This window comes from Gadus morhua, chromosome 3 (genome assembly GCF_902167405.1).
Source record: "Gadus morhua chromosome 3, gadMor3.0, whole genome shotgun sequence".
Lineage (NCBI taxonomy): Eukaryota > Metazoa > Chordata > Actinopteri > Gadiformes > Gadidae > Gadus > Gadus morhua.
In genome coordinates, this window is record NC_044050.1 from 10,781,795 (window position 1) to 10,801,510 (window position 19,716).

General features: G+C 44.0%; 1 protein-coding gene, 2 long non-coding RNA genes and 1 pseudogene across 3 annotated transcripts; 2 read left to right on the forward strand and 2 right to left on the reverse strand.

Annotated features, from left to right (window-relative positions):
• Positions 1–209: 209 nt before the first annotated feature.
• LOC115540309 (zinc finger MYM-type protein 1-like) lies at positions 210–3,796 on the reverse strand. The gene is made up of 4 exons (XM_030351467.1): positions 3,192–3,796; positions 1,153–2,689; positions 340–1,106; positions 210–218 (listed from the first exon to the last, which is right to left on the reverse strand). Exons 2-4 carry the CDS (start codon positions 2,501–2,503, stop codon positions 210–212), a joined length of 2,127 nt encoding a protein of 708 aa, XP_030207327.1. The 5' UTR covers positions 2,504–2,689; positions 3,192–3,796.
• Positions 3,797–10,089: 6,293 nt separating this feature from the next.
• On the forward strand, positions 10,090–11,360 carry LOC115540311 (putative nuclease HARBI1; annotated as a pseudogene).
• A 23-nt stretch (positions 11,361–11,383) lies between these two features.
• LOC115540627 (uncharacterized) lies at positions 11,384–11,586 on the reverse strand. The gene is made up of 2 exons (XR_003976212.1): positions 11,500–11,586; positions 11,384–11,415 (listed from the first exon to the last, which is right to left on the reverse strand). It is a non-coding gene; the product is annotated as an uncharacterized LOC115540627 (long non-coding RNA).
• A 4,812-nt stretch (positions 11,587–16,398) lies between these two features.
• Positions 16,399–17,996, forward strand: LOC115540626 (uncharacterized). The gene is made up of 3 exons (XR_003976211.1): positions 16,399–17,365; positions 17,505–17,582; positions 17,717–17,996. It is a non-coding gene; the product is annotated as an uncharacterized LOC115540626 (long non-coding RNA).
• The last annotated feature ends 1,720 nt before the right edge of the window (positions 17,997–19,716 follow it).

Genomic DNA, 19,716 nt, shown 5'->3' on the forward strand with positions numbered 1-19,716 from the left:
CTTCCAATGGAAAAATACCACAAACCCAAAGCATGTTTTTTTAATGTTATTTTAATTAGGACAACTACTGATGTACTTTTGTGATGTACAGACTTTAACAAAAAAATTTGCTGAGGACTTTTAATTCCAGGGACTTGCACAAAGCATGAAACTTAAAATCTTGATTTTTACTATAAAAAGCAAGTCTGATTATTTACACTGAAAATTATTTACATTGACTGGAACACAGAAGAGAAATGAACATGGGATGTCTATGTAGGTGTAAAAGTGCTACAGCCAAAGGAAAGGCAGCATAGGACTGAGATGGAAAAGTATTAACTAAATAAATGACCCAAAAACCTGGAGGCGTTCATTATTAAGCTCAACTAAGCTCTGACAGATCTGTTTCCTGTCCAAAGCATCCAACTTTTCCTGATGAACATGGCAAATGGCAACGTTGTTCAGCCGGGTCTGCGTCATCATGGTTCTCAGCCATGTCTTCAGCCGTCTCAAGGCGCTGAAACTTCGCTCTGCCTCTGCTGAGGAGGCAGGAACAACCATCAGCAGTCTCAAAAGGATCTCGACTTGCTTGAAAAGATGTCGCACCTCTGGCACCATTTCCCGGAAAGTGTCTGCTACCTCTGAGGAAGTTGTACAAGTGTAGTTGGCCTGGAACATTTTCAGCTGCACTTCTAAAGCCATGGCATCCAACTCTGGGTATTCATCCACAACTGCATCAATGTTCCCAGAGATGAGTACATCCTCTAATTTTTGCAGTCTTTGAAGCCCGTCCTGGCTGAAGCGCTCATTGCATTGCACCACAGCAGTGTCCAAGGTATTGTAGTACTGCATTCTGTAGTACGCTTGGGCAGTGGAGTGAGAATGTGATGTGGCTGGACCAGTGAAGCGCTTCGGAGGCTGCCGCACATGAGGCATCTTGATTGGCTGCAGATTAAGAGATGTGACAATCTGAGAACCTCTGGAGTACAGCCAGTCAAAGTGCACTTCAGATCTTTTGGCCTGGAGGCCTCTTTTCACATGGTCTACAGCAGCCAGCATCCCTGATGTAGTTTGGCTTCTCTGCTGCAGAGAAATGTTCAGCTCCTCCATGACAGCCATGACATCTTCTGCCGAGAATGGTATTGCCCCTCAAAAAGCTTTTGTGAAGGCCACTGGCTCTTGCAGACATTTCCATCGTGGTGGATTGAGACTCTTCTGTGGCTGTGAGCACAGATTCATATTGTGAGAGGACAGAGCGCATGGCTGGCGTTCGGACTGTCCATCTGGTGGGGCAGAGAGGCTTCAAAGATGTATGCGTAGCTGTTCGATCTGACTTTGCTACAGCTGTGAAGATAGCCTTGAACTTCCCAGACTGATTGAATAAAACGCCCAACTCATGCACTAACTGCATTGCATCTCTTATAACGGGGGCGGATACACAGGCAGCTTGGGTGATCAAATTGACACAGTGTGGCCCACAATGAACATATACTGCAAGAGGCTGCTCTTTCTTGATATGAGCCTGCACACCTTGCATCCTGCCAGACATATTGGCTGCCCCATCGTAGGTTTGACCTCGTAGCTGTGAAAGTGGGAGATTTAGGCGAATCAAAACATCTTTAGCTACACTAGCTATGTTTTCTCCAGTTGTGGATGTGACCTGATACAGGCCTATGAATTCCTCTCTGGGCTGCAAGTTTTTGTCAACAAAGCGCAGACAGAAGGACTCTTGCTCAACTCCTGCTGCATCCTGTGTCCCATCAATTATAAGGGAAAACTGAACCACTGGCAATGAGTGGATTTCCTGTGTTATTTCGCGTACAATTGTGTTGCTGACAATTTGAAGGACCTCATTCTGAATTTTGGGGCTGGTGAAATTGTTGTGCCGCTGAAGCCAGCTTGAAAGTTCTTCATCACCCTCTGCCTTGTACTTAATTAACTGGTGGAAGTTGCCCTCTTTGTTGTCATGCCCCCTTAAAGCATTGCCCTGTCTGGCCAAGCACATCACCCCCCCCACAATCTTCAAGAAACTATTCCTGGCCACCTGCTGCTGCTTTTGCAACTGAGAGGAAAGTTGAGTACTGACAGGCTGTTTTTGGTGCAAATATGTTGTCACCGCTGCTGAATGGCAATCGCTGTCTTCATGTTCAGAGAACCTTTGGAGAGCTTTTTTCCAATTACTGAAACCAGTGTTGATAAAAGCACCATCAGCCTTACTGGCTAAAGCGGATTTCTGTTCTCCAAAATATTTGGAACAATAAAAACAAAGCACACCTTTCAGTGAGGGACTGTAGTGAAGCCATTTGTACTGCCTAAACCAACTGTCCTGAAATTTGAGCGTTTTATTTTTCAGGGACTGAGTTTCGATAAAGCGGGTATTGGGCTGGTGTGGGCAGGTACCAAGCTCCTCCTTATGCTGATCTAAACCACTGCCTCCTCTGCCTGGCTCTGTCTCTCTTTCCCTGTCAGTCTCCTGAAATATAACGTGTAGCGTTGGAATTACCTGTATATTTTCACTTATCATACACAAGATGCAGGTACCTGTAATGCCTTACTTAGCTTCATACTTAAAATGACTGTCTTTGTGCAATACTAAATTGCATTATATTTCACATTCATTCCTCACCTGATCATCTGCATGTCCAGAGCATACCCCTGTCTGGCCACTGCTTTCAGCCTGCCTCTCTGCCTCCCTGTCTGTCTGTGCTGCCTGCATTGTGACCACATGTCATTATGTTATCAGAAGAACAGTGGCTGACCTTCGTGATCATTTTGGTCTATATACTCTGCTTGTATTAGAAGTAGGCTACTTTTATGTATTGCTGACATGTAGGCCCAGTTTATAAACAATGTTGTAAGGCTGTCTAGTCTCACATTCAAAATTCTCACCTTATCACCTGCATGTCCAGAGCATGTCCCTGTCTGGCCACTGCTTTCAGCATGCCTGTCTCTCTCCCTGTCTCTCTGTGGTGCCTGCATTGTGACCCCACGTCATTTTATCAGAAAAAACAGCGACTCATATTTTAATTAGGCTACTCGTTTTATTTACTCACACATTTAGCTCGGTATCAAGCTACTAATTGTCTGGAGAAAAAAAAAACGTGTACGCTCGGCTGCTGGTCCAGTTTTATCCGCTTTTTAAGTAACCTTAAATTGTCCGTTACCTCCTCTCCAACACGTTAAATAACGTTACTTACATTCAAATGACTCACCTGATCACCTGCATGTTCAGAGCACGTCCCTGTCTGGCCACTGCTTTCAGCATGCCTGTCTAGGCTGTCTCTCTCCTTCTCTCTCTGTGCTGCCTGCATCGTAACCATGTCATTTTATCAAAAGAACAGCGACTGACCTTCATGAGCTATATTTAATATTCTGCTTTTACGAGGCTACTCGTTTTATTTGCTTACTCAAAGCTCGGTATCAAGTTACTTACTGTCTGAAAAAAACTCCGTATGCTTGGCTGTTGGTCCAGTTTCTTCTGCTTTTTACGTACCGGTAACCTCAAATCCTCCATTACTCTTTACTTTCTTGGCTCTCACTGAAGAAAGAGTGTGGGGTAACCATGACAACGCAGAAAGTCGCGAGGTGGTTTCAAACTAAATCGCACAAGTGTACAATTAGGAGGGGGGATTCTTAACAAACGGAAATAAATTGAAAATAAATAAGACATAACAAGAGACCGATCCATTGACAGGGTTCATAAAAAGAGAACATGTCATATATTTTACATTTTATCCTGCTGTATATTGGGGGGGACAGGTTAGTATTTTCTCAACATTGGGGGGGACACGACCCCCCCAAAGAATGCGTGGTTACGCCGTTGCTAACAGTACCTCTTCTCAAACAAACAGAGTCCACATATAGGCTTAAATCCCTCTAAAACGTTATTAAACGTTATGCCTAATGTGCCGAAAATTATCAGTGCTTTATGGCACTGGAAGTGTCCCGACTAACACACTGGGACTGTGTCTGTCTGTCTGTCTGTCTGTCTGTCTGTCTGTCTGTCTGTCTGTCTGTCTGTCTGTGTACATTAACTTGAGATAGCTACATAATATATTTATGCTTCGGAATCGTCCCCATACAATATGCACCCTGCTGTATAGGATGTCACCACGTCCGTGCCCGTGGGACATAGAACACATCGGGGGAAAACCACCTGTAAGGAAACAAACCTAAACAAGCCATCTAGAAACACAGCAGTAAGACAGTCCTTCACCGTAAAAAACAACAACCTGGAACACAACTACAAAGCAATAACATAATGAAAAAAGCATGTGGCGGACCCTCTACCAGGAAAAGTTACACAGTGTGCCTTAATTACCATAATACACATTTTGGATTAACAAAGCGAAAACTAAAAGTACCTCTTCTCAAACAAACAGTCAGAGTCCACATAGAGTCCATATTTAGGCTTGACGCCACTCGTGATCGGAGAAATCCTGTATCAGGGTGAGGACTCGAGGGTTCAGGTTGAGACGACGCTTGTTGTTTGTCTCTACTTTGGTTCCTTTTTCTGGGTTTATCAAGAAGAAACACCTGTAATGCGTGCCGTTTTTAACCCATAGCCCTGTTACCGAGTGCTGTCAGTAGGAAAAAATATCGAGAACATTTGGCACAATATTGACCGAGTATCAGAACGGCAGCTAAAGCAAACCTATGGGGGCAAGCAAACCAAAAGTAAAACTTAATGGAGCTTGGCCCAATAGGTTTGCTTTAGCTGTCGTTCTCATACTCAGTAAATATTGAGCCAAATGTTCACGTTATTTTTCCTACTGCAGCACTTGTAGCCTCAAATCAACAGGGCTATTGATTACAAACGGCCGGCATTCTCCTTTAAGACGGGAACCTCTGAGCCAGACTCCAGGTCCCACAGTCTCAGGTCTGAGAAATTAGTAAGCCATGATTACTCACCTTTGAAGGAACTCCAGAGTTGAAGCCAGCTCAGATGGATAATGGATGTTGAAAATGTAGTAGCTCCCGAACATGAGGCACAATGCAGAAATGAAGGAGGAGATGTTTGTGTTGACAAGGTTCCGATCCAGACTCAGCATGTACCTTGTTGAGGAATAGCAGGACTGTCCTATGAACAAATTATTTAACAGGTTTTATTAACAAGCACTGCACTCACATGACAACATTTATAATTTATAAACAGTGTAATTAAAAAAAAGAGATATGAAACAGACTTACCACAGACAATGACAGTGGGTGTCAGAGGCACTTGTTCCAGTTGGACCTCTTCTGCCAGACATGTATCTTCTAAATGGAAGAACATGGACTCCTCCTTCTCATCAAAGTAGCTGAGCAGAAGCAGGAGCATCTCTTTCACGTCATCTGAACAGCCACTCTGCTGTCCCCGCATTCTCTGAAGCCTTGCATAAGTCTGAAGAAACTTGCTCTTGCTGACACAAACTGTGGCCATGTAGTCGAGAAGCCTTTTTCCCTTCAAATCCAAATTTTGTGTGAATGTCTCTTTGAGGTTAATCCCAGTCAGTTCCTTGAAGTGAACTGACATGCCGAGTTCATCAAACCAAAACGGCCACTCCTCTCTAAGCTTTTGATACTTTTTCCCAGGTTGACATGTTGTCGCTGTGTGTAAAAAGTGGACTTCATTAAACATTTTACCTCCTCTGGATTGGCATCAGAGTGTTGGAACATCACCTTGAGTTTTTCCATCTTTTGCTGCTGGCTCTCTGGAGTTTCTTCACGGGGCAGAAATTCTACATTCCATTTAATGCATCCATACGTGTCCTGCATTGCTGCTCTGTCTTCCAATGGGATCTCGTCTGTGTCGACTGAGTCATCAGTCTGATGTTTTCTTTTTCTTATTTTGGGTGTTGAAGTGCGCCTCGCATTTTCGATTCTATTTTGCAACTGTTTGACAAGGAAAAGGTAGCCTGCTCCAACAATATCGCCCTCTATTACATCTTGCAGAGAATGTGGATATTTTGCGACCATTTTTTTTGCAACGTCAGTTGAATGCTTTTTGCCTACATGAGGGCATTTTTCCATCATCTCAGTCACAACAATCCGGACCATTTGCCTCCTCCGTTTAGGGCCTGGCCTTTTCCCCTCTCAAGAGAATGCATCACTTCCTCGGGAAACTTACTCCATGGAATTTCAAAGTTGTCGTCCCACTGTTTTTCAAGTACTCGTGCTGTTGGAGGTTGACGATGAACTTCCGGGTGAAACTGAGAGATATGACAGCAATTGGGTAGATGAGGCTGCCTCAGATGATGGTGAGCTGTTCTCGGGAGTCTGGTCTGTAAATTACCAAAAAATAATATCATGACACACTGTACAATATTACAAAATGTCTGTTTTTGTTTTTGATTAGTTGTGGTGTTGTGGTTTTACTTACATTTCCGTTTCCAAGCAGAAAGAAGCTTTCTGGCTTGTACAGGTCTTAACGCTGTCATCAAATCAGCCTCTGTTACGAAGCGTAGATCATCAGCCATCTCCACACCAAGGCAAGGCAGGTTTATTTGTATAGCCCATTTCATACAACAAGGCAACCCAATGTGCTTACCAAGGGACTGCAAGTGCTCTTCCAGGATGGTTTTGTTTACTGCTGGAAGTTCTGAGCCCTGTTTCAGGTAGCTGATTTTGAGGCAACCCCGAGTTTGTTCGCTCTGAGTTAATGGAAACTCTGGGTTTTCCGTTTCAGGTAGCAGGTTCAACGCAACCGAGAGTTAGTTGCTGCGGCAACATACGCCGTGGGTCTAACCTGCTCGGGAGGTGGTTAGACCTACTCTGAGTTTGTTGTCTGTAGGCTGAAGGCAGCTCTCCGTCAGAAGGAAGTGTTAGAAATGTCATGTCCTTTTCTACGAGAGCCTGCGGACGTAGAGGCTGCGATCCTCAGAGGGAATCTCCGTGAGGAACGATTATTAAGACCCCGGCTGGATATACTTTCTTTTCCTGATAATTTTCTTCACGAGCGCTATCGTTTTTCAGCGCAATCTATCATTTATTTAGACCACCTTCTCAGCCCCCATGTTAACTCTCAAACGCACCGGGGGCATGCTTTAAGTTTAATTTTTTTTTCAACGCAATTAACGCATTTGCAGAATGATCCGCCCTGTGCATCCTACCCGCTCTGTACTACAGTCACTTTAACGTTGTGGCTTTCCCATGATCAGAGTAGCTGACTAACCACGGACCTATAACTGCTGCAAGTCAAGAAACGCATATTAAGAATGCAAGGCAGAAAATACCCTGGTGCTGCTTTTAACCAGATGCTTCCTCTCTACATGCACATGCTCAGCATAATCGTCTGCATTGTTCACTGAAGTAAAACCTTTTGAGTAAACTGTTCAACAAAATAACTTGTCCCACCACAGCCCGTGTTCTAATAAAGACCAGTGATGTTGATAGGTTTTCAATGTAGTGAGTCCCCGGGACCCACAGGTGGCGAGTTGGGTGGGTCCCTGAGAAATTCAATGGGTCCCGACTCCCCAGTTTAAAAAATGTGTTTCTTTTTTATTATTATTCTATTTCTTAAATTAAATTAATAGTGTTAAACTCCTTGATGGTGGTATGATATGGTTAGAGCTGGAGTACTCAACCGTTCATGTTTAACACTAGAAACGCCGGGCCATTTTTACTTACTCCTAGCGCCGCAAGAGGGGTCAAATGACCCCTAAGTCATTTTAATGAGAGGCTGTGCATTTGCACATAATGATCACTAGGTGGCGCCAATGAGCTATTACCGCGCGAGTGTGTGTGTGTGTCACAAGCCTAGTCCTCACGATTTTGTCATAAATGTACATATATTCAATCAGAAGGATTGCAAAAAATTCCTGTTTGATTTGCTCATTCGACACGAATGAGCACAGCATCGAGCAGTGGAAACGTGGGTTTATTTACTATGAAGTTCGTATTTTTAATTGTTGAAATGAAATCAGCGGTGACGAGCTAGTTGTTTTGGTAGCGGCTAAATTAGCATGTCGCGATACTTTGTACAGGGGATCACGTCTGCGCAGAGGGTTGAAACAGCGCTTGTCCGATCTGCTCACAAGAAGGTTTCTTTGGCCAGTTACTGTGATTAAACACGAGTTGTTTAATGTTCGCAATGTATCGTTTTTCATGGGGAAAATGAGATGCGTCCCCGGGACGCATGGATAGTGAGTTTAGTGCGTCCTTTCAGATTTGAATGCGTCAGGGACGCAGGACGCGTACCTAGCAACATCACTGAAAGACAATCTACTTTTTATGAGGATTTCTTTATTTCCTGAAAGCACAAAAAAAGTCATTCATATCGGGTATGTTTTTAGAGCAGGGAACAGTATCCCAGTTTGCACCTCACCCACCTTTAACTTTAACACACACACACTCCAAAGCATCCTTTTGCGTCTTTTGCCTAAGGTGGTCCATTTCCAAGTCTGCTTTGTGTATTTGCTTTTCTAGATAGATTTTATATAAGTTTCTGACTGGAAGCTATAGGAATGCAAAAGATGACATTGGATTTCACAGTGCCAAGTAGAGCGTTTCATTATAATTCCAGGGAGAATCTAACAGAGGTAAGCTGTGATTTAGAAGTGGATGGCCTCTCATTGGATTAGATTTCACCCTGTTTGAGAGAAAGTAGATGTCATTTTTAAATTGTACAACGCTATCATCAACTTTTAGAGGTGATTTTTAAAAGGTGTTAACCTCAATAGGCCTTTTCTCTTCCCTTTCGAATGCCGCAGACAATTTTTCTCCATCATCTTCCTGTAATGACATAAACGGTTGTGTTCAGCAATTACCAAGACATTATTAATAATCTGTGGGAGGTGAGGAATTGTTAGAATTGCATGGAGGTTGGTGAGGGCATCTGGTTCAAGTAGGGCGCTGACGCCATCATTAACTGGAAGAAGATGATTAGACAGTGTAATTATTACTTGAGCCAGAATATTGCCCCATCTAATTTGCATCGCGCTGGGTTGCGTGTACATATTTAATTATTTTGAATAACCAACCTCTTATAAAGGCACTTCTATCCTGGGGGGTGGGGGGGATCAGAGGAGCTCCCCCCAGGGATGCCCTCAGCCACAGGACCCATACTCTGTTGGCTGAGGGCCATCTCCTCAGCCTCTGTGAGGGCTGCAGAGGTGGACCCCCTCCAGTCTGCCGGGGCTCTGCTTTTTTTCGATTTGCTAACATGGAGGAAAATGTTACCCTGATATTCAGTAAGCGCTATTTTGAAGACATATATATATATATATATATATATATATATATATATATATATATATATATAATGCATTTTGCCTAGGAGTAGCCTTCTAATATATCTAAATCCTATTAAATATTGGCAGTGTTGGGGTGGCTGAGAAATGTACTACTTACATTTACTGCTTAAATATAGGCCCATCACATGTTGAATATAGCTGTTAAATTAGGTAGAGCAGGCAAAACAGCACAATTGATTTGATTTCAATTAAACATTAGATACCTGTTTGAACTATATTTTTGTACTTCATCTTCATTTGCTGCCAAGTCCTCTTGGGGCAACTCGGGTTGTTCCTGCGTAAATTGACACACTCACTCACTCACTCACTCACTCACTCACACACACACACACAAATTACATATTGAATAAGTGGAAGATGTTATACTTTCCTCTTATTTTTATTTTATTTTACTAATTTATTTTACTCACGCATTGACTTGTTCAGCTATTTCATGCTGAGCTCTCTCTCACGCTCTCGCTGCCGCTGGAGCGCGTTCATTAGAATTTCCAATTCCGTGGGGAAAAGTAAGTGGATCTACGCTTTTGGTCCATGTTTGATCATGTTATCAGAGATCCATTTATGATGGCTCTTCATATTCAACAGGCACGCCCTCAACCCAGAGTGAACATACTCACAGTTGATTAACCCAACGCTGATCACCTGTGGGGTGTTCCACAAAGCCGGTTTTATCACATAACCGGGTAAGTTAACCCAGGGTTTGCTGTAACCCTAGGCTTTCCGTTCCAAAAGGATCACGGTATGTTAGTTGCTATAGCAACATATGCTCTGAATCAAACCTGGTCGGACCAGGTTTTGTGCAGGTTAAGTTCAAAGATAACCCGGTTTTGCTCAGGGTATTTAAACCCGCGTTCACCACAGCTTATACGTGATCACAATGGCATGCCCTTTTGACGAGAGGCCGATTGTTATCGGAGCGCAAATAATTCGTGCCATTCACAGAGAGAGATTAATTAGACCACGGCTCGACATATTGTCATTTCCGGAGGACTTTTTGCTGGAGAGATATCGTTTTTCACGTGATTCTTTGCTATAGTTAAATAACCTTCTCCAACCATACATTGCAAATGTGACCAATCGTGGATCTGCCCTCAGTTCACTCCAAACAATTTGCACAGCTCTCCGTTTTTTTGCGACGGGAAGCTTTTTGTACAGCGTAGGAGATGCTGAGCACATAGGGAAAGCCACGGTCTGCTGCTCAGTATGTAAAGTTTGTCTTGCGCTGAAGCGGTTGTTGCGGAACTTCATCGTATTTGCAGGCCATAAACCCACGAGATGCATGAAAATGGAGTTTCACCAACTTGCAGGTCAGCATTATCTACTTTACGTGTTCCCAAATGGCACCGAAATTATCCTCGTTGACTTTTCATCTGGGTGTTTTATTTCAGGATTTCCAAATGTAATTGGGTGCATTGATGGCACACAAGTGCCCATACTGGCCCCATCTATAAATGAGGCAGATTATGTGAACAGGAAAGGCTATCACAGTATAAATGTTCAGGTAAGTGTACACTGCCTATATTGGATATTTCCAATATCTCCATGGTTTGTTAATCGCTGTCGATCTTTTTCTTTTATCACTAGATGATATGTGATGCTTCCCACATGATCACCAATGTAGAGGCAAAATGGCCTGGTTCAGTCCACGATGCAAGGATGTATCGTGAATCCAATTTGAGCCGTAAATTTCAAGAGGGTGAGTTGCATTCTGAACATATCATAGATCTCATATAATTGTGCTTGTGCAAGATAGCTCAAAGTTTGTATTTGATCGCAGGGCAATTCGATGGGTGGATCCTAGGAGATCGAGGGTATCCATGCCTCCCGACGCTCATCACCCCGTACCCTAATCCCGCTCCTGGACCACAGACTACATTAAACCGGGCACACAGCAGAACCCGCGTTAAGATTGAAAACACATTCGGGATATTGAAGTCCAGATTTCAATGCCTACGTGGACTAAGGGTTTGTCCGGAACGGGCATGCGACATAATTGTTGCATGCGCCATCCTCCACAATATCGCCACCCTGCGCAAAGAGATGCCTCCCCCCTTTGACCCGTTCCTCGAGGAGGAACACATTCCCCAAATGGATTCAAGGGCTGGACAAAGGATGCGGGAACACATTTGCCAAAATCACTTCAATTAAAAAAAAAAAAAAACACCAAACACTGTTTTTATCAATCATTTTTATTCTTTAGTTGCTGAGGGAGGAAAAATAATATAATTAGACATTGAATAGCAATATCATGTCCGCGTTGAATTTCTGCCCAACCTCCTTTTTTTACCTCTATCAGCAGCTTTGTGTACTCCATTTGCAAATCAGCCTTAGCGATTTCCCGCTGAAGATGAAGTCGATATAATTCTTTAGTAGTCAACTGAAATAGAGGAAATTATTGTTTTAACATTCAAGCGACATACTTGGCCAATAAAGTAAGTGAGTAGCCTAGGATATGTCTTGCATGCTGATATTGCGACCCTGATGTACTCTGATGACCCTGCGACCCTGATGTACCTGCCGCTTCCTCGACCACAGTCTGTTAAGAGACAAGTGAGTTTGAGAACACTGTTAGTTTAGTTAAATCGTCAATAATGACTTGGAACTGGCAAGAAAAAGCTAGGCCTATACCTCAGTTCTTTCAGACCCATCCATGGCAATATTTTCATCGGCCTCCTGTCATACAAAGAGCAATGATAGGCCTATTGGCTGAGTATTTTGAGATGTGCTTACAACAGAAATGTAAAAAAAAAAAAAACAGGCCTCCCGGACTTACATAAACTGGAGGATTCGTAGCCGGCTCGATTAAAAGCAATACTCCGTCTTGATCTGTGAAGTTGATTAATTAGTCACGTTTTGGAATAGAGCCACATAGGCCTATACAGCAGGGCATACAACAAACATGGGGTTTTCTACCCAGCTACAAAAGAACATTTGGAACATTTGTGCTATGACACACACACGGCTTGCATGTGTTCGCATACAAAAAATGAAATACAAAAAAACTTACATTCAACCAGTGGGTTGACAGTGGACGGAGATGGCCCCGGACTCTCGGAGGAGGTACCTCCAGGTATCCCCTCCACACCAGGGCGCCCTGCATTAATGGTTAGAGCCAGCTCCTCAACCGGGGTGAAGGTAATTGGAGGGCCCGATCCAGTCTGCCGACTGTCGGCCCTCTTACGATTGGCTTTAAAAATAAAAAAATGGGCTATTTAAATACAGGAGGAGTGACAAATAGGCCTATGATATGACAAATATGTAGGACGATGGTGGGAAAAGCTTACCAGCTTGTACAACGTTTTTGTATTTCATTTTTACTTGTTCCCGAGTTCGTTTGGGGGCCGTCGGATCACATCTTTATAGATAACAGATTATGGAATGTTAAGCAAGCTTAACTGAGATAGACAATGAATAGATTCATAGTTCAAATATTTAGGATAGTGCTTTTACCATGACACTTACGAATTTACGCGGTCAGCTATCCTCTGCCAGGCTTTATTTCTCATTATGGCAGATGCTTTTGTGTTGCATTTCCTCATTATCACTCCCTTATCCTCATCGTAACTCTCCAGGAGAACCTGGAGGTCGAGATCTGAGAAATATGCGGCCCGTTTCGCCATATTGATCGGTAATTCCATGATCCATACATCACGTCTTTATAGGTTTGGCGTGGACGCGCACAACCCTGTGTTAACCAACCCCGAGTTGATTGAACTAATGCATAACCGCTGCTGTGGAACCGAAAACTCTGGGTTGGTCGGCACAGGGTCAATCAACCTAGAGTTCAGCGTTAACTCAGTGTTTGTTAAACCTCCGTTCATGGAACACCCCTCTGTTCTGAAACCGAAAACCCAGAGTTGCTTTTCAACCCTGAACTCTGAGTCAACCAACTCAGAGCGCAGGATTAAACTCAGAGTATGTTAAACCAGCTACCTGAAACAGGCCTCTGGAGAGGCCAGGGCCCTGTACCACGAAGCTCGCTTAGAGGGTTAGCGAGGTATGTTGAGCTCCAAGCCTGGCTTAGTTGTACCACGAAAGTCGATCTCTTTTAGCGTCGTTGTATCACCATGGTGACTTATGCTCGCAACCAAACCTGGTCGGGAGCAGTTTTTCGGCTTAGTCTAGCCGGAGATCGGCTACTTAAATCGGCGTGCGCAGCTTCCTAGCCCCTCCTCTGACAATGGCGTCACCATTTGTGGGTGTTCCCGTGGACCCCGGCGCATTTCTCGTACAGGCGTCTCTCCGGAGACAAGGGTTTTACGGGACAGAACCGATCCCTTGGCATTGTCTGACGATATTCAGATTTCAGACTTTATTGTCATTGTGCAAACAACGAAATTGGGGTTCTTCATGAGAGATACAGATTCTCATCAGAGGGTGTTCGTTATTTGATCGTCCTTTTGGACCTTATGTAGACAATGATTACTGTTGCGCATTGTGTCTCAGTGACAGAGTGCTAGAGTGGAGGTAGCGCGTCAGTCTTGAATTTCTGCGCGGGGGGTTCGACTCCCAAGTGACGCGAATTTATGTGAAGCTTAAAAAAGTCCTAATTCTCATGCATATGGAATACTTATTCACTAAAGCTTATGGAATTATATTTTTGTGCTTATTTCGAACTTGAACCCATATTTTCAAGGCCGGGCTGGCATCACATCTATGGGGGTAAAATGCATGATGATAGACCGGCGAATTTGAACCCCGGTCGCTGGCGTTCGGGTCTTATACTAATCCACTACGCTACAGCCGCTACCTCTCAGCAGTCGAAAACATGCTATACATTTCTTAAATAGGGTGTATTTAAAGTGAATTCCCTAAATGATAGAATAAGGCAGGATGGAAGTTGCTTATGCATTTTTAAATCATCATCATTCTATTTGGATTAATGGCGAACAATTCTGCATTTGGCATAGTTATTTTACAGACAATATGCAGAATCTTTTCACTTATACGCATATAGACTGCTTGATCTATCGTAAAGGTGAGAAAAATGACGCAAAAAACGCCCCTTTCACTTGAACGCGCACTGAACCTAAAGCGGAAAACCTGGTTCAACTAATTGAATCTAAAGTGAGCTTCGTGGTACCATTTAACTCTGATTGCGAGTTGCGGCTCTGTCGAGCCAGGTTTTCCCAAGAAAGCCTGGGTATGTTCAGCGAGCTTCGTGGTATAGGGCACTGGACAAGGACGGACTTAGCCATGTGCTGCTGCCGAGGAGTTGGTGTTGGACCGAGCATCGAGACGGATTCCTGATCGTGTTGCTGCCTCTTGGAAGAGGTTGTTTTTCAAGGAGATTACCGTGGCTTTTTGTTCTGATTCGGGTGTGAGTATATGGACTTTTCTTTTGAAGAGGATTTCTGTATGAGCTCCAACAAGCTCGCCAACACTGGTTCCAGTAACTGAACCTTTCAAAAACCCTGGGGTATTAGTATTTAGGGTTATAAGTTGTGTTTTTCATGTGTTCATGAGTCAATCTAAAAGAAAGGGAAAAAGAGAGCTGAGTTATATCGTTTAGAAATAAAATGGTCTAATATTGCTCTCAAATCTTGTCTTTCCAATGTTTTTTTCATGTTGATTGTATTGTTTCATTTTGAATAAGGGCTATAGTTACAGTTGAAATACACTTCATGGGAAATGAATGCTCTTTACCAGTATAGTTACATTCATAAACTAACCAGAGGGGTGTTCCACGAACGAAGGTTTAACAAACACTGAGTTAAAGCTGAACTCTAGGTTGATTGACCCTATGCCGACCAACCCAGAGTTTTCGGTTCCACAGCAGCGGTTATGCATTAGTTCAATCAACTCGGGGTAGGTTAACCCTGCGTTCACACCAAAAGATGCAAAAAGTTGACGCGCGTCGTGATCCCATTCAAAGTGAATGTAGAGACGCGTTGCTGCTTTGCTGCCGCAGCATTTGCTGCCGAGAAAACGGGCAGCAAAACTTGATTTGCGGCGCGTCAAAATCTGATTTGCGGCGCGGCATGCGGGCACGGGCGAAGGGCGCGTTCACGTATTTTGCGGCGCGTCAAATGCTGCTCGAGTTGAAATATTTCAACTTTTGACGCGCCACAAAACCTTTGACGCGCCGCAAAACTTGATTTGACGCGCCGCAAAATTCAGGCGTCAACGCGTTCGGGCAGCAAATGCATCTTTTGGTGTGAACGCAGGGTAACACAGGGTTGTGCGCGTCCACGCCAAACTTAAAAAGACGTGATGTTCGGATCATGGAAACCCTGATCGATATGGCGAAACGGGCCGCTTATTTCATGAAATGGAACTCCAGGTTCTCCTGGAGAGCTATGACGAGGAGAAGGACATCATCACAAGAAAAGGGAACGCTAAAACCTCTGGAACCCGGAGAACCAAAGCCTGGCAGCGGATCGCTGACCGCGTAAATGCGTTAGTTACACGTCAAAAGCATGATCTTTAATATTTGAGCCATGAATATATAAATATCCAAGTTAAGCATTCTTAAAGATCCTACCACATAACCCCTTTCTTCTAAAACAATATGTATATATGCGGTCAGAGGATCAAGTATAAAAATGAAGTATAAAAAACATACAAACTGGTAAGCTTTTCCCACCATCGTATTGGTATAAATTTAAATAAGCCATTTTTTTAAGCCAATCGTGAAAAGGCCGACAGTCGGCAGACTGGATCTGGCCCTCAAATTCTCTTGACCCGGTGGAGGAGCTGTTAATAAACATAAGTTCAGGGCGCCCTGGCATGGAGGGGGTACCTGGAGGTAGGCCTACCTACCACCTCAGAGAGTCATGGGCCATACCCCACACTGGTTGAATGTAGGTGTTTGTGTTTTCTTATATTTTAGATTTTTTTTGCCTTCGAAGTAACACATGCAAACCGTGTGCTTGCCACAGCGCATACTATTCCAAATGTTTCTTTTTTTGGTAACTGGGTAGAAAACCTAAAAGTGACAATTCATCAACTTCACAGATCAAGATGGATCAGTGCTTGTAATGAAGCCGCCGGCTACGATCGAACATTCTCCAGTGGATGCAAGTCCGTTAGGACTATTTTAAACTTTATGTTGTAAATGCCTCTCGGCATAGTACTCAGACAATATTACTCTTTGTATGATAGGAGGCCGATACAAGTAGTATATAATATATGCTGTTTGGTTCCATTCCTATCTGAACACACTTCCGGTTGGGGAGGGGTGGGGGTGGAGGGGGGTATCCCTATTCACAAGAGCCACTTCCTGTTTATGGTTTATGACGGGTCATAAAACCCATTGTGTAGGGATGACAGGTGTAATGCCTGTGGTGGACCTGCAGGGGTCGCTGGGGTGCGGGATCTGTATAGGCAGAGGTGTGTATGTGGGTGTGATTAGTGTATGCATGTGTGTGTGTGTGTGTGTGTGTGTGTGTGTGTGTGTGTGTGTGTGTGTGTGTGTGTGTGTGTGTGTGTGTGTGTGTGTGTGTGTGTGTGGTATGCGAGGCCAGGGCGGCTGGTCTGTAGGGGTGTTAACAGGAAGATCACAGTGCTGTTGGAAGGACGGCCAGCCGGCAATGTGGACAGGGGGGGCGAGGCCCTTGATGGCGGAAGTGGGCATACAGACGATGTCATAGAGAGTGTGAGGTGGGACACAGTAGATTACGTGAAAAGCGCTATATAAATTGAATCTATTATTATTATTAACAGATATTCTAGTGATTTTCATCTAACATGGTGTATTTGGATCAACTTTATTTTACCATTAGTAGATTGTCTGTCTATGATGCGTTGAGTGGGCGTAGGCCTGTAGGACCTACGTGTGCGTGGGTCCAGTACCTATTGGACAGGCGTCTATGACGTCGGGGCCTTAGGTGTGAATGTCTACCGAGGGACTGCTATCAGGCATAAATATACGGGGCCCCGTGATACGGGAGCGTACGACCTCCGACCCTGACGTTAGACACGCTATTCTAAGTTAGTAAACGCGTCGTAGCAGTTGGAAGAAAAAAAAACAGCGATCCGTCCTGCACAACTATGCCGACTGACTGTAAGTATTCATATGAGTGTATCATGATTATATTATGACTATGTCTATGTGAATCAGCTGTTTATATCTGACCGTAGCTGCGATTACTTCACAGCGAATTGCGGTGCCGGAGGCGAGAGCGTGAAACAGCAGCAGGGTCCACGTGGAAGTATGTTTTTTGTTTTGTTTTTTATAGCAGCGTGTAATATATAGTTCCATAACACTCACTCTATCATTATTATTATTATTAGTTATGGTATATTCATGTAGAACAAAGATTAAATTGGTGTTTTCCCAATGTGTAACAGGTTTGCCTGATATTCGGCTCAACATTCAAAGACCGATTCTAGCAGACCAGACTAATGTGCTGACAAGCGGTAGTTTTGGTAAGTTGTTAATACGTCCGCCATTAATATATCTATAGGTGTATTACCAAAATAAATTATATATTAATTTAACATCTAAAACAACCAAACCTAACCCCGAATACTCTTGTATTTTGTTTTTGATCCACGTTTAGTACCTATCGAGGCCAATGTCATTCAGCGAACCCCCGGACCAAATCGACTGTCCAAGAAGAATTTGAAAAGATCGGCGGGGGTAGTGGTGGCTATACCCTGTACACCACTGGCCATAGAACAGCTACAAATTCCTTATAAAAAGGCTCGCAAGGATGCCACACATAATGGTTTAACTCCGGAGAATATTACCCAGGTTATACAGGCAGTCATAAATCCGCAAATTGCGCCACATGGAGCGGCATGGACTGATCCCAAACACCGTGTGATCGGGGACGTGGAGGTGTATGTGCATGAGTCGCCTACAGAGACCGTCACTGTGCAACCGGATGGGACTATACAGCACGGTAGGAAATTCAATGAAAAAAAAAAAGCATGTATATATTCTATAGAGTGTAATGATTATGATGGGATTGATACTGATTTATTTTCTTTTTTTTTCTATTACAAGCAGCCCATGGAGATCCCCAGTGTGCGCCACCACCAGAGCTGACCGCCGACGATTGGGCTGGTCTTGACGACATCTCGTCCTGGACTTCATCGTTGTTGGAACATATCGACTTCACTCCTGCGCAGTGGATCGACTCTCCAGCTACATCCGTAGAGGCTACCACCAGTGCAGAGCCTGTACAACACCATCGTCAGCGTAAACTGGGGGTGGAGGCTGGTAAACGTGTTGACAGTATATATCAGAAGCTCGAAGAACAGACGAAGAAGTCCTTCACGGCTCTCAGGGCCGAGATTGCGCGTGATCGTATGACTGCTGAATCCCCAAACACTGAGACCAGTAATGGTCGTGCTATCGTTGCCCTTCAGCGTAAGCATTTGGATGCCGTGGCAGCCGTGCGTGTCAACACGCAGGGCATAGTGAGAATTAACGCGCAAGAGGGGTTAAGAGCTGCTAAAACCGCTCGAAAATTCTGGTTAATGCAATCTGCTAGCGAAGCCAACGTCAATGCCTATCGGGCAATGAGTACCGAGATGTCTGTGATTAATGAAACACTAGCAAAGCTTACGATGAATGCTATTATTTGATTTGTGTTTTTGTTTTTTTAATGTTTTTTTCTTTTATTTCATGGAGAGGGTATCTTTTGTTTTAAACTGCATGTAATAAAACTTTTTTTCTTTTAATACCTGACTACTTAACGTTTTTTTTTTTTTTTTTTTTTTTTTTTAAATATTATTATTTATATATATATATATATATATTTTTTTTTTTTCTATCTATTGGCATAAAAACTATAGCTGTACATTATGCATAACGCCATTAGCCCTAGAAAAAGGAAATTCAAATCTATAGACGGTAATCCCAAGAGACGGCGTAGATCTGATAGTGGGGGTAGCATTATGGATTTAGAACTTGAAGAGATGGCAATGAGGTATGACGCAACCGGCGATACGTCTCATTTGTCGGCCGTAGGACATGTGGGGGGTGGGGGCATGTATGCAGAAGGTTGTTTAGACATGCGGGAAATGTGTGTTGGCATAGATAGAACTAGGCGTGTGTTAATTGCAGCTGATGCATGGGGGCATAGCATGGCTAATGCTCTATATCAGGCAGCACAGATAAATGTTTCGAACGAATCAGGTCTAGATGAGATGGTGGGGCTAGAGGCGCCAGGAGATTTAGACACTAGGGGTGTGTTGTATGCGGGGGCAAACACACGAAAGGTACTTAACGCTGTCGGGGGGTGGTTGGATAGTGCACAAGAGAGTCTATACATATCAGCGCAGATCGATGTATTGCATGGGTCGCAATGTGATGAAGGGATTGGCGAGGGTTTTCAGGACCCCCCGGCTGTGGCAGGGGTCCCTATAGAGTCGAATATACAGGTCGGTGGGGGCGGTGTGGGGGGTGGTGGCGGTAGTGGCGTGGGGGGCGGTAGCGGTAGTGGCGTGGTGGGCGGTGGCGGTGGTGGCGGTGATGGTGGTGGCGTGGGAGGAGGCGATGGTGGTGGTGATGTTGATGGTGATGGCAGTGGTGACGGTGATGGTGGTGGTG